A 14,077-nucleotide genomic window follows, 5' to 3' on the forward strand; every position below is an offset into this window, starting at 1 on the left:
GTTTGGGGCAGCAGGGCTGGGTCAGGGAGGGTTTGGGCCCCCAGTGCTGACATCGCCCATGCAGGTGGTGAGACAGAGGAGGAGACCCTGCGCGTGGACATGCTGGAGAACCAGATCATGGACTTCCGCATGAGCCTGGTCATGGTCTGCTACAATCCTGACTTTGTGAGTGTCCTGCAGGCTGGGGGACCCCACACCAGCACTGGGAACCCCATATGGGGAGGGTGCTCCCCGGGGTGGCCGGCTGGGGCTGCCCATCCTCGCCCCTTTCCTCCCTCAGGAGAAGCTCAAGCCGGGCTACCTGGAGCAGCTCCCGGGGAAGCTGAAGCTCTTCTCCAACTTCCTGGGCGACAGAAAGTGGTTTGCAGGGGAGAAGGTACTGCCAGGACCCCTGAGGGGGATGAGGGGGCTGGGGAGGGGGTTTGTCCTCACCGTGTCCCCCCAATGTCCCCAGCTGACCTTCGTAGACTTCCTCATGTTCGACGTGCTGGACCAGAACCGCATCTTTGAGCCCAAGTGCCTGGAGCCCTTCAAGAACCTCAAGGACTTCATGGACCGCTTTGGGGTGAGCAAGGGCACCCCGAGGTCACCCCTGGGTGGGGGCTGCCACGGTGGAGGGGTCCCTGACGCTCCCTGTGTGTCCCCAGGCTCTGGAGAAGGTGGCTGCCTACATGAAGTCCAGCCGTTTCCAGAAGATGCCCATCAATAACAAGATGGCCAAGTGGGGCAACAAGAAGTTGTAGGAGCTCAGCCTGGAGCAAGGAGGGCAGGGGGGTCCTAACCCAGCCCCCCCAGCATCCCCCATCCTTTGGGGGGACGGCACCACTGGCAAGAAGCCCCCCAAGATAATAAAGCGCTTTAGATGTGGCACCCTGAGCCCCCCACAAGCCTTGTGGTGTTGGGCAGGGGGGCACTGAGGCAGCCCCCACCCATGGTTGGGGGTTGGTGGGTGTGGGGTGAGTGGGGGTCCCAGCCCCCCGCGTGGCAGGTTTGTTTTGAGGGGCACGAGCTCAGCCCTCGTTGCCCTGGAAAAGGAGCCCTGTGCCTCCCTTCTTCCCACTCCCGCTCCTCATTAGCACATTCCTAATAAGCTCTAATGAGGCAGCCCTGACAAAGGCTGGGGGAGGGAGGGTTGGTGCCCTGCCACCCACCCAGGGTGCTGAGTGGGGTGGGCTGGGGACAGCCCTGTCCCCTGGGGCCCCTCGCTGCCATCAACTCACAAAGATGGGGACCAGGACTGTGCCTTGGGTGCTGTGGGGGGTGAAACGCTGTGTCCCCCTCCCTGCCCTGTCCCTATTCCCCTATTCTGCTATTCCCCTATTCCCCTATTCCCCATCCCTCTCCCTGCCCCCCGGGCTCCCCCCAGACTCTGCACACCCCACTGCTGTCACTTTTATTTTCCACATCAATCGCTTTACATTTTGGGGGTGCAAGCTCATCTCACAGCGCCTGGCCCCGCTGAGGGGGGTGCCTGCCCCCCTACTTCCTTTGGGTGGGGGAAGTCCCAGAAGCCTCATGTCACTGGTGGCTTTGGGGGAGACGTTCTCTAATTTCAAGGAGTGGTTCTCTGTTCTGGGAGGGCCAGGCGGGATGTGGGGGGTGGGTTCCCCCGCAAGTCCAGCCGTTCCCAGGGTGCTCCATCCGGGGAGGCGTGGGGCGGGGACGTGCTGGGGACAGCGCGGCCGCGGTGGCTCAGTGCCTGGGGCCGATCTGCAGAGAAGGGGGTGGGAGAAGTGTGTGTGTATGGGGGGGAGGAGGAGCTCCGGGCTGGGGAGGGGCTCCGGGGACGGGTCACCCGCAGGATCAGTCCGGGAGTGAGGAGGGGGCGCGGGGGTGGAGGTCCCTCACCCCCAAGGCCAGCCCCAGGGATGGGGAGGGAGCGTGGGGCCGAGGGTCCGAGAGTCCCGAGATGGGGTGGGGGTACGGAGGTGGGGGTCTCTCACCCCCAGGGATGTCCTGATGGGGGACAGCTTGAAGAGGACCCTCCGCCACTCCTCGGGACAGACACCTCGCAGGTCCTCCGGGCTCATCTGCAGCAGCTCGTGCCCCCGCAGCACCCCCAAAGTCCGCACCGTGCTGCGAGGGGGGGGGGGGGGAAACGGGGAGGGGGGGACGGGGTAAGCCGGGCTTTCCCCCACCCCCAATTGGCCCCACGGGGGTTTTGGGTGGGAAGGGGGGGCTCAAGGGACCACCTACATTCGCGAGAAGCCCTTGTCCATCAGCCAGGCTGTCACCTCCGCCGGCGAGGAGTTGGGGTGCAGGGTGGGGGGACTGTCCTGGAGCGGGGGACAAAGGGAGGGGACATCGGGGTAGTCCCCGGCCACCCCCTCTTGCTTGGGGGGGCGCGGGGGAGGGAGGGCAGAGAGAACACCCACCTGCCTGGCGCCGTGCCCCCCGTCGTGCCCCGGCTCCGGGAGGGGCTCCAGGATGTTGCCAGGGACGTGCCCCCTGTCCCCCCACTCGTCCTGCACCAGCCACCACTTCCTCTGCTGGTCCAGGACCTAAGGGAGGTGGCAAGGGGGGCAGGGTGGGGGGCCAGGACCCCAAGGTCCCAACTTCATCCTCCCCACGAGCAGCCAGGGAGGGGACCCCCCGATTCTACCTGCAGCGTGTCCCCCTTCCTGACGCTCAGCTCCTGCGAATTCCTGGCCTGGAAATCGTACAGGGCTCGGACGAGCCCCTGGGCAGAGAGGGGGGGTCTGGAAGCGGTGAGGGGGGTGATCAATACCCAGCCGGGGGCCGGATTTTGCCCCAACCCTCTGCATCCACAGGGAAAGGGGGGAGGCTTACACTTGGCTGGGATTGTCCCTCCAGCCGGTGCCTGGTGACTGTGCGGGGGGCAGGGACAGGGAAGGGCGTCGCAAGTGAGTTGGGGAAACTGAGGCAGGCGGTGGGGTGTCCTGGAGGGCCCCGTGGCGTTCCTGCTCCAGCACGGGGGGCAGCCACCCGTCCGAAAAAACCGGGACATACGCGGGCACCCGGGCGCTGTTGGGGTACTCGGCCCTACAACCATCGGGGGGGGGACGCCGGGGTGGGTTTTGTGACCCCCCCTCAAATCCAGACCCCCCTTTCTGGGTGTCGGAGGCCTGGACCCCACCTGGACCTGTTCCAGGCAGTGCCGAGGCTTTTCCAGACGCCGTAGTCGTCATCGCTCAGGGTCTCCTCAAGCAATTCCAGTGCCTCCGGCAGCAGCAGCGGAGCCTCCACCGCCTGGGCCAGCCCGGGGCTGGGGCAGTGGTCCAGGACCTGCAGGGGACGGGATGGAGCAGCACCCCCAGACGCAGCCCCCAGGATGGGGGGAGTGTGGGGGAGTCCCCACCTGTCTCACAGATTTTGCGGGGTGGGACCCGCTTTTGGGGGGCACTCACGAAGGACAGAGATGAGAAAATGAGGCGCAGCAGCTGGGAGGGGTCGGGGTCCTTCACGTAGCGGTGGGTCCGTCCCTGAGTGTGGGGAAAGGGTGTCCCTGCGGAGCCCCCCCATCCCCACGGAGCACCCCGATCCTCACACGGCCCCCCCATCGCTACAGAGCCCCCCAATCCACCCGCAGCTCCCACCCCTATACGGCCCCTTGTCCCCATGTGGCCCCTCCATCCCCGCACGGCTTCTCCAACCCCACAGAGCCCTTCAGTTCACCCACAGCTCCCTCATCCCATGCAGCCCCTCCACCCCCACACAGTTCCCTATCCCTACACGGCTTCCCCATCCCCATGGGCCCCCATCCCCACAGACCCCCTTTCCCCACACAGTTCCCCTGCTGTCCACAGCCCCATCCCCTCACAGCCTCCCACCCCCACACAGCCCCGCCCATTCCCACTGAGCCCACATCCCCCCCACCCCACAGCCGCCCCCATCCAGCCCGGCGGGACCTACCATGAGGTTGAGGGCGTATTTCAACTTCTGGAAGAAATCCGTGTACTCCTCCTTTGGGGGCAGCGCTGGAGGGGCAGAGCCGGGGGCTGGCACCGGGCTGCCCACGCCAGAACCCCAAGCAGCCCCCCAAGGATACTCCCCTCCCCTCCCACCTGGCTGCTTCTTCTGCTTCTTCTTCTTGCTGGCCGAGCCCAGGGTCATCCTCAGCTGGCCCATGAAGAGCTCCAGCTCCCCCAGGACGTGGTTGAGAACCTCCTGTGGGTGCGGGGGGGACGGTGAGTGCTGGGTGGGAGCTGGGGTGTCCCCATCCGTGGGGGGTGGGGGTGGGTCGGGACTTACAACATCTCGGTCCACCTCGGACATAACCTGGTGGGGGCGTTTGGTCCGCAGCATCTGCGGGGGGTCCGGCGCACCTGGTGACACCACGGGGTCCCCAGCATCGCCCCCTGCTCCTTGGGAAACTGAGGCACGGTGCAGCCCCTCCCTCCCTCTCTCCCTCCCCCCCGCGAGACTCACGGTAGTCCGAGGAGCGCAGCCCATGCTGGGGGGGTCTCCCACGCTGGGGGGGCAGGTGGTGGTCGGGCTCGAGGGGCTCTGCCCAGCGCTCCGGGGCCGCGTACAGAGGGGCCGGGCTCTGCGGCCGGTCCGGGCTGCTCCGGGGCGAGGGCGGTGGGGAGGGGGGAGATGAGGGTGAGCTGAGCCTGGGGAGGGGGTACGGGGTGGGGAGACGGGTTTGCGTGTGGGGTAGGAGTGGGGCTGATTGCAGGGATGGGGGTGGGAGGGGGGGTGTAAGCCCAGTGATGGGAAATGGGGTGGGAGCACGCTGGGCCCACGGGGATGAGGGGAGACTGAACTCATGGATGGGGGTGCGAGGGATCCGTGCCCATGGGGATGAGGAAGAGAGGGTGGGAAGGGGGGGAACTGAGCCTGTGGATGGGGTGGGGGGGTCTGGGCCCGTGGGGATGGGGTAGGAGGGAGGCTGAGCCCGTGGATGGGGTGTGGGGGTTGTATTCACGGGGATGGGGTAGGATGGGGGGACCGAGCCAGGAGCTGGGGTACTGGGGCAAAAGGGCCCCCCTCCCCCTCAGGAGGGGGTCTGCACCCGCAGGAAGGGGCTCTTTGGGGGACATTGGGGCAGGGACACCCCACTGCCAGACCCACCACAACTCTGGGGGACGAGACTTGGGGGCCCAGTCCAGCTGTCCGCAGGGAGGGGCTGCAGAGCCGCGTCCCCCCCATACCTGTGCCCATAGTGATCCCTCTGCTCCTCCTTCCTCTGCCTCAGCGCCTTCTCCAGGCTGCTCCTCAGCGTCTCTGCCTGACACGGACCCCCTGCCATCAGCGCCCCATTCCGGGGGGGCTGCCCCCCATTCTTCCCCCCCTCAGGGCTCACCCCCAGCCGCTCGCACTGGAAGAGCAGGACGCTGGTCCCCGGCGGGTTCCTCTCCTGGACGCTGATGGCCAGCACCGTGTTGTCCAGCCCGGTGGAGCATCCCTGCACACTTCCCAGTGGGAAAGTCTCCAGCTCCTCCTGGAAGGGGGAAAACGGGGTGCTCAGCCCCCCCCACACGAATGGCTAGGAAAGGGTTAAAGGGGTGCAAGTGGGATTGTGGGGATCGGGCATGTGGGGTGTAAGGTTTAATGGGGGTGGTGGGGGGTCATAGGAGGGGGATGGCAGAGTTTGGGGGGCTGAGTCTGGGGGCGGAGCAGGGTTGGGGGTGCCAGACTGGGGGTGCCAGGGCTATAGGAGCTGCCAGGGTTGGGGGGCAGTGGGGTTATAGGAGGTGCCCTGTGTGGGGGGAACTGGGATTTGGGGATACCTGGGCCAGGGGGGACCGGGATTTGGGGCCTCCCATAGCCACGGGGTCCCAGGATTCAGGGAGTACCCTGGCAAGGGGATACCAGGCTTTGGGGATGCCCTGACCAGAGGGTACCGAGATTCAAGGGGTGGCCTGGCTGAGGAGTGCTGGGCTTTGGGGTGCCTTGCTTGGGGGATACCAGGATTCAGGGGGTACCCTGGCCGCGGGGGTACCAGGCTTTGTGGGGTCACACAACCAAAAGGTTCCATGGGGTGGAAAGGGCCAGAGGGGTTTGGGGGTGCCCTGGCCGGGGGGTACCTTGCTCTCCACATCTCTCAGCACCAACTCCTGGTCCTTGACTTCCAGGATGACATCCTGCCCCCAGATCCGCCCCTGCTCCTCCAGGCCCTTCAGGCGCCTCAGACAATCCTCGGCGCTGCGGAGATCCCGCTCCAGGTGCATCGTGAGCAGGTGCTGGGGGGACAGGGACGGTGGCACAGGGGCCCCCTGGCAATGCCGGGGGGCGCGGGGCAGTTTGAGGGGGCTTCTACCTCAACGTGGTGCTGGAAATCGCTCTGGAGCTTTAGCACGGTCTGCCCGTAGTCCTTGCGCTGGTCTGCGGGGACACGCAGGGTGAGGTGACAGGGACAAGGTGGGGACGGTAGCGGGGGGATCAGAGGGGTTTTTGGGGTGCTGCCCTCACTCACTGTAGATGCTTTTCCCGGTGAGGCGGACGAAGCTGTTGGAACGTCGCAGCGGGGACCTGTCGTCGTATTCACCCCTGGGTGGACAGAGGGACCTTTACACCCCCTGCACCCCCGTCCCGCCCAGCCCTCGGGGTCCCCAGGGTGGGACCCGCCCACCCCGCTGGCCACTCACCGTGACGGGGCGTTGCTCCAGCGGCCGAAGGGGTCTCCCATCCTGCCGGGGAGCAGCAAGGGCGTCTCGATCCTGCTGGGGGATCCTGGGCATGGTCCTTGTGTCACCCCCGATGCGCCCCCCAACCACCTGAGGGACACGCCACCCCTACCCCCACCCCGGCGGTGCCGTCGCCCCGGTGGCCACCAGGACCCTCCTGACCATCGCCAGTCGCCCCGCTCCATCCCAGCCCCAGCGGCCGAAGCCATCCCCCATGTCCCGACATGGGGTCTCTGTCTCGGGGTGTCCCCGCTCACCTCGATCGCTGCCTTCGCCGCTCGGGCTGTGTCCGCGGAGGGTGACACGGGCAGGGGACAGGGCTTGTCGTCAGCACCGCACCCACCTGCTCTTTGCCCTGTCGTTAAGGCGGGGGAGGGACGGAGGGGACACAGCAACCTGGCACCGCCACCACCTCTCCAATCACCCTGGGCCCCCCGCCCCGCGGCAGGGCGTGCTGGCCCCGGGGCACCCAGCGGCGAACGCAGCCCGGGGTGCCCCCGCCCCAAGGTCCCCCGCCCCCAGGCTGGGTGTCGGTGACGTCCCGCCTGGCAGCACCCAACCCTGTCACCCGCAGGACTCTGTGCCCTTGCCCGCGGGGTAATCCCGGGCTCACCCCAAAACTGTCACTGCCACGAAAATCCTCCCAGGGTGGTTTGTGCCGAGGAAGGGGCCGGGTCCGGGATTTGGGTGAAGGGTGGATGCAGGGAGTCATCATCCCCAGAGCCGTGGGGTGGGGTCAGCTTGGCCGGGAGGACACTGGCTGGCCGGGGGTCGTGTCTGTGGGATCGGAGTGACCCGCGGAACCCCCTCTGCCAGCACAGAGTTGTGCGGTTTGGGCTCATTTTAAGCCTTTTGGCTTCTTCGGTGCAACTTGGGGGGTGATGGATCAGCTGGGCCGTGTCCCCTGCGTCCCTGAGGGTCCCATCTGTGCCCCCCAGTCCCTCAGGCTGTCACATCCCGGCTGACCTCCTCTCTGCTTTTTTTTTTTCCCAGGTTTGTGGACCAAACTGACCCCACCCAGGGAGGGTCCCTGGCGTCCTGTGCCCCCCAGGTATTACGCGGAGCAGGCGAACCGCTTTGGGAGTGTTCGGGGAGCTCGGCAGACACGCAGGGGCAGAACCGGGGGGAGCGGGTTTTGGGGAGCTGTGAATTCCCCCCAAAAGGGAGCGGGGAGCGGGTGCCGGCGTTGGGGTCGTGCCTCAGTTTCCCCATTCGGGGAGGGGCAAGGTACAGCCCCCACCTCGGCCACGAGGGGGAAGCACGTCCCCGCGTCGCCCCCGTCCCCCGATGTGTCACCCCCCAGATGTGTGTCCCGCCAGATGTGTGACCCCCATGTGTGGAGCCCCAGATGTGTGAGCCCCCCCAAATGTGCAGCCACCATCCCCAGATGAGGAGCCCCAGATGTGTGACACTGATGTGTAGCTCCCCCAGATGTGTGACCCCCCCGAGGTGTGCAACCCCCCCAGATGTGCGACGCCCCCAAATGTGGAGCCCCAGATGTGAAGGGTCCCAGGTCCTTCTGACCCCACCGGAGTCCCTGCCGCTGGGGACATTTGGGTGACACTTCTCCGGGCAGGTTGGCACCAGGGGCCGCCTCTGGTCCCCGTGGGGAATTTCGGGTCACATCCCCCCAAAATCCCAGCCCCCCCCCACCCCCATACACGGCTGCGAAACCCCCTCGGCAGCACCCAGGGCACGGCAGGACCGCGGCCCGTCCTTTCCCACCCCCGGCAGGGACAGAGTGCTCGCCCCGCCCCGTCCCAGCTCCTCCCAGTCACCCCACTGGGTAAGCTGGGAATGGCACGAGCTGCAGATACACTGTAAACCCTCCTTTTTATTGTTTTTCTCCTCAATTCCCAGCCACAGACAACACTGCCCTGCACACCCCCAACCCGGCTGTGCCCCCCTCGCCCTTCCCCAGGCTCGGGAAGTCCCCAGGGGACACCAATCCCCTCGGGAAGAGCCAGGAAAGGGCACGAAGGCTTCTGGAGACACAGGAATCTTTCCCCATGTCAGGCTTTGAAACCGCCAGCATTAAAATGTGCAAAATCTGTGAAGTGGCCCCAAAACGCAGCTGCTTTGGGGAGGGAAATGGCCTCATCCTGCACCCCCTGTTCTGCTCCTGGGGAGGGCACTCCACACCCACCAAGGGGACAGTTCTGGGGATGACATCCTGTCCCCACTGGGGACACCTGATCAGGCTCTACCCCATAGACAGCACGGGGTTGGGGCATTTTGGGGGGTCACCAGGCAGAGGGGACCACGGAGCCACCAGAGTCTGGAATTCCCGGTGACACATCGCTCCCGGCCAGGTGCCATGAGGCCGCGGGGCCGGGAAGCAGCTGTGGCTCCGGGGGCTGGGTGCCAGCCAGGGACAAACCACCAGCCAGCCTGGATCCGTCCTCACGTCAGCGGGCCGGGCTGCGGTGTACCCGGATCTGTCACCTAATTGCTGGGGACCAGCGTCTCTTCGTCATTTTGGGGATGGCTGGGAACGTTTAACCCCTTGGGGGCTGGGAAACTGTGCTGGATCGGCCTCCCTGGGCCAGAGCAGCGGCATGGCAGGACACAGGTGTCACACACGGCACGACACGGGTGTCACAGACGGCACGACACGGGTGTCACACACGGCACAACACGGGTGTCACACACAGCATGACATGGGTATTACACACGGCACGACACGGATATCACACATGGCACGACACAGGTGTCACACACGGCATGACACAGGTGTCACAGCATGACACGGGTGTCACACATGGCACAACACGGGCGTCACACACCGCACGACATGAGTATTACACACGGCACAACACGGGTGTCACACACGGCACGACACAAGGCACAGCCCCAGGGCTGTACCTCTCAGGGGTGCCCAAATCCCCAAGTCCTGCCCTCCACGGGGTGTGTTGGTGGTGACAGTGACGAGCCAATGTCCCAGCTGCCAGGCTCAGACGTTGTTTTGGGGTGACACAGGAAAGGACAGAGGGATGCTTGGTGACACCTCGCTGTCATTCTGCTTGGTCCATGGTCGCCCTGGCATGGTCACCATGCCACAATCCCCTGATGGTCCCTGTCACCCTGCTGGTCCCCAACACCCTCCTGGTCCCTGTCACCATGTTGGGTCGTTGTCACCCTGCTGGTTCCTGTCACCCTGTTGCTCCCCATTTCCGTACTGGGTCCACATCGAGCTTTTGGGTCATCATCACCTGACCAGTCCCCATCACCCTGCTGGTCCCATGTCACTCTACCGGTCCCCATCACCCTGCCAGCCTCCATCGTCCTGCTGGTCCCTGTCACCCTGCTGGGTCCCCAACACTCTGCTGGTCCCATGTCACCCTGATGGTCCCTTTGTGGTGGGTGTCACTGGGTGTTGCATCTCCTCCTCCATTCCTGAAGGGCCCGTTTCAGCGCTGCCACCAAACCCCTCACTTCCCTGGGAATATCCTTGGAGTCACCCCAAGAGAATCCCTTGGGGTCTCAGCCCTGAGCCTGGTGGCCATGGGGCATCCTGGCCCACATCGCTCTGGCTTATCCTGGTTTTCCCAGTGTGCTGCTGATCCCATTTCTTCGGAGGAATGGGACAAAATCCATGTCCCCAACCCCCTCGGTGACATCCTCAGAGGCTGATTTTTTTTCCCCTCTCCCATTTCCAAAGGGTGATGGAGGTGGTGAGTGGGTGACACCTGGGGGACTCTGGCAGTGACGTGCCCGTGTCTGGCTCAGCCAGGGGTGTCCATGGCTGGGGGCTCCTGGCTGGAGCCCTGTGACCTTCACACCATCAGTTCTTTGCTTTGAGGAGGTTGAAATGGAAATGTTTTCGATTTCAGTGAGGGAGATGCACGTGCTGCAGAGCATTGGGGACCCATCACTTGGGTGATCTTGAGCCGTGATCCCAGGCCAGGGACAGGACAGCAGCTGTGTGGCCACAAAAAGAACTTGTTTCCCCCCACAGCCCCGTGGCTTTGGCCACAAACCTGCAACAACCATCATATTTTTAGAGTGAAGAGGGAAAAACCAACGTGCTCATGGCCACTCCTGTGTGTGGGACCCATCCTGTTTGCTTCCCACAATCCCGGCAACACAGCCGGGGATTTCCGAGGGTAGTGGGGGCTGAAAGGATGGTGGCAGCGCACAGATTTAATTAGAGGTGATGAGGGCATGCAAATGAGCAGGTTAAAGCCTGCTCGGGGGTGGCCAAGCTCCTGAGAATCCCCAGAGGATTTGGAGGTGTTTCCCACATTTCCCACGCTCCGGGTGCCGGGGGAAGGCTGGATGCTGGGGTAAGCACTGTCTGGGAGTCGTGGCTGGGTGGGAGGGCACGGAGGGAGGACAGGCAGGTCACACCTCCATGGTTATCCCATGCTCCTCTCCAGCCTGGGGAATGGGTCCTTGATGTTCTGGGAAGCCTGAACCCCTCAGGGATCCAAGTGAGCCCAGGGAAAGCTGGAAATGGGCTTATTCTCCTCCAGTTTTGGCATTTGGGATGAATTCCCTCATGGAAGAGCTGGCGTCTTCTTTACCCCTCCATCCTGCTTCCCACCCCTTCCCTCCTCCTCATCGCTTCCATGTGCAGGGATGAACCTAATCCAAAAGATTCCTGACGTGCTCTGCCAGAGCAGCACCTCTCTAGTAGGGGGATCTGGCCCTCGGAATGTTCCTCCACCCCTAAATCCCCAAAATTTAGGGATGAGCAGAGCTCAGCCCCAAATCCCCCATCCTAGGATCTGAGCAACCCAATGGGGTCTTGGAATGGCAGCAAAAGGTGCTCAGCAAAGCCCAGGAATCCCAACTCTTCCCTGGAAGAAAGCGAGGAGAGTTTCCTGGCTGGATGGAGCACCTGGAGCTGGTCAGAGACCCAAACCCATCACAACCCAGGGAAGCACCCAGGGACAGTGAGCTTGGGGTTGTGATGGGGATGAGAATGGGATTAAGGGTGCAGCTGGTGGTTTTTCCAGGGAAAACACTTCCACCGCATCTTTCCGGGGAGGAGGGTGAAGGCAGGCGGTGGCCCAGCCGCATGACACTGAGCTGGTCGGGCTCTGGAGGCTGCAGCCAGGAGGGCGATGCCAGGATGGGGTGGAATGGGTGGGAATTCCTGTGGGAATGTGCTGCTGAGCCAACACTCCTGGAGACACCCACTCGTGGGTGATGGGACTGGGTCGGGAGCCCCCGCGGGGTCCCTGGGGAGGGGCGTGGGTGCGGAACGTGACACCCAGCACGGGTCAGGGGTGTTGCACTCGATGGAGAAGCTCTGGAGGAAGTTGTGAAAGGGGGAGCAGATGCCGTCAGTGGGGTGTGGGGTGGGGAGAGCCCACGGCAGGAGCTTCCCAGGGAGCCGGGTGGGAGGTTCCTCCTTCCATTTCATCGTAATTGCCTGTGGGTCCTTCCTCCCACAGAGCTCCCAAGAGGGTGTTTGGAGCTGTTTGGAGCAGGGTTAGGAGCACTTTGATGTGTTTGAAGCAAAATTCCAACTCCTGCCATCAGGTGCCATCTCCCACACTTGCCCATGGACACCCCATGGAAGTCACAGGACAGGAGTCCGGGTGTTCCAGGCCCCCCAGCATTGCTTCCAACATGGTCCAGGCTTACTGGGACACAAACAGCTGGTTTTTCCCCCAAAAGCTACTGTTTCCTGCCAGAAAACACAATTCCTTTGATAAATATTAGGAATGGAAAGCGTTTGACCTTCCCTGTTGTTTGGCTCCTGTGGGAAGCTGAGCAGGAGGAACTCATCCCGTTCCACCCAGAGCAGCTTCTGATGGACACCAGGAGGGTTTTGTCCCCTCGGATGATGTGAATATCCAGGACCATTTTCTGCCCAGCAACGGGTTGATCAGGTCCTAAAATTGGTCCAAAATGTGAATTTTTGAAGAAGAGTATCCAACCTCTGGAGTCATGGACACTCGCTCTGGCTTTGTCCCTGGTTTGCCAGCCCCAGGCAGCATCTCCAGCCTGAATCCAACCCAAATCCTGCGACTTTTCATCCTGGTGTGGGAGATGCTGGATGTCTGTGCCACCAACAGATGTGGTAAAGGCAAAGGAAGAGCAAACCCAGGTGATCCACGGATGGTTTGAGAAATAACTCATCCCTGGAAGTGCCCATTCCCTGGTCAGGAGGAGCCAGAGGAATCTGCATCCCTGGGGGGATTTGTCACCAAGGCATCCCCCAGTCCTTGGCTCAGTCTCAAAGTGGCTTTTAAGGGACAGGGAAGAAGGAAGGCCGAGGTCCATGGAGCTGGGATGTGGCTGATGCCTCCTGAGAGACCCCTCTCAGAGAGGCTCCGGGCCTTAAAAAGGGAATTTCTGGATCTAGATGCTGAAATTGAGGAAGAGAAGAGAAGAGAAGAGAAGAGAAGAGAAAAGAAAAAGAAAAGAAAAGAAAAGAAAAGGAGAGATGAAATACATGAAACGAAAAAAGAAATAAATAAATTGAAATAAATAAAATAAATAAACATAATTAAATTAAATTTAATAGTTAAAATAAAATAAAATAAATGAAATGAAATAAAATAAAATAAAATGTCACCTGTTTCTACCTTCCTGGGTGGTGGAACCACAAGGAGCCAGGTCCATGGGGCAGAGGGAGAGGACATCCCTGCTCCATGGCATCCCGGACCCCATCCCCTATGGATGCCGCACACGGCCCCGTCCCTGCTGTCACCCTTAGAGCTGTTTTGTTTTGTTTTGTTATTTTGCTGATTTTTTTTTCCCTCTTTTGTTTTTAATTCTCCAGCAGCATCCCATTGCTCCAGGGAGGACCGGGATCCACCCGGCTCCGGCATTGGAAAACCGCAGCTCCCGGCGTGCCCAGGACCCAGCAGCACCCACAGGGAACACGCACCGAGGGAAAAGGCTTCGGGATTTGGTGGATTTGAGCCGGAGCCCGGCTGGCCAGAGGGGCGAGGGCTCTGCCCCGGGAAGAACCGGCTCAATTCCAGACTGAGTAAGCGGCTGCTCCTGCCAAAATCCAGCGCCGGCGGCCGTGGTGGGAATTTTGGGGCTGCAAAGAGCGTCACTGGAGGTGCCGCACGGCCCCCGAGCCGTCACCCCCCCGGGCCGGGAGGTGTTTGAATGAATCCCTTAATTAGGAAGCTGGAAGAGGCGCTGCCCAGATGTTGGCTCGGGATCCAGCGGTGGAGGCGGCCCCGGGGTCACTCAGCAGAGCCCCTCCGGGACGGTGGGATTTGCGGTCGCGGTGAGGATGAGGAGCAGCGCCGGGCAGTGTGTCTGGCCAAGCCATGCTGGCTGATCCCAAATCCCTGCCGGGACCACCCGCCCGGGGCGTTTCTGGGGCACGGAAGGGTCCGCTGGCATTGCACTGAGCGGGAACGCTGAGCAGGCGCCCCGGGATGGACACGGAGGGGTTAAATCTCGCCGGATCCCGGGAAGAGCCGGCGCCTTTCCAGCCTGAATAAACCCAGCACCCTGCCAAAATCCTGCTCCAGGACCCAAACTCCTGGATTATCAACCGTAATCCAGGC

The 14,077-nt window shown here is 62.8% G+C and overlaps 2 protein-coding genes across 2 annotated transcripts in view; one reads left to right on the forward strand and one right to left on the reverse strand.

The window, feature by feature from the left end:
- Nucleotides 1-870, forward strand: part of LOC121657705 (glutathione S-transferase 2) — a 5,695-nt gene extending 4,825 nt beyond the window's left edge. Inside the window, exons 5-8 of the mRNA XM_042013689.1 lie at nucleotides 65-165; nucleotides 281-376; nucleotides 455-565; nucleotides 648-870. Of these exons, the coding sequence (XP_041869623.1) occupies nucleotides 65-165; nucleotides 281-376; nucleotides 455-565; nucleotides 648-743 (404 nt within the window). The 3' untranslated portion in view covers nucleotides 744-870. The remainder of the gene's footprint in view (nucleotides 1-64; nucleotides 166-280; nucleotides 377-454; nucleotides 566-647) is intronic.
- A 510-nt stretch (nucleotides 871-1,380) lies between these two features.
- EPS8L3 (EPS8 like 3) lies at nucleotides 1,381-7,055 on the reverse strand. Its single transcript, XM_042013320.1, has 19 exons — nucleotides 6,848-7,055; nucleotides 6,552-6,623; nucleotides 6,380-6,453; nucleotides 6,224-6,288; nucleotides 5,991-6,146; nucleotides 5,267-5,404; nucleotides 4,980-5,191; nucleotides 4,390-4,574; nucleotides 4,213-4,286; nucleotides 4,026-4,128; nucleotides 3,874-3,938; nucleotides 3,369-3,443; nucleotides 3,098-3,246; nucleotides 2,791-3,003; nucleotides 2,603-2,699; nucleotides 2,376-2,501; nucleotides 2,197-2,276; nucleotides 1,944-2,076; nucleotides 1,381-1,710 (listed from the first exon to the last, which is right to left on the reverse strand). The coding sequence occupies exons 2-19, from the start codon at nucleotides 6,590-6,592 to the stop codon at nucleotides 1,693-1,695; spliced, it is 2,004 nt and encodes a 667-aa protein (XP_041869254.1). The 5' UTR covers nucleotides 6,593-6,623; nucleotides 6,848-7,055; the 3' UTR covers nucleotides 1,381-1,692.
- Nucleotides 7,056-14,077: the final 7,022 nt, after the last annotated feature.

This window comes from Corvus kubaryi, unplaced genomic scaffold, assembly GCF_017639235.1.
Source record: "Corvus kubaryi isolate FWS band 111438036 unplaced genomic scaffold, C.kubaryi_AGA036_p1.0 split1-37355, whole genome shotgun sequence".
NCBI classification, from domain to species: Eukaryota; Metazoa; Chordata; class Aves; order Passeriformes; family Corvidae; genus Corvus; species Corvus kubaryi.

Coding starts and splice junctions, on each gene's coding strand:
- EPS8L3 (XM_042013320.1), bottom strand. CDS start 6,592: ATGGGAGACCCCTTCGGCCGCTGGAGCAACGCCCCGTCACG. Junction 4,575..4,979: donor CCCCCAAAGAGCCCCTTCCT/GCGGGTGCAGAC, acceptor CCCCCTCCCCAG/GCTCAGCTCACCCTCATCTC. Junction 2,277..2,375: donor GGGGGCACGGCGCCAGGCAG/GTGGGTGTTCTC, acceptor CCCCCGCTCCAG/GACAGTCCCCCCACCCTGCA.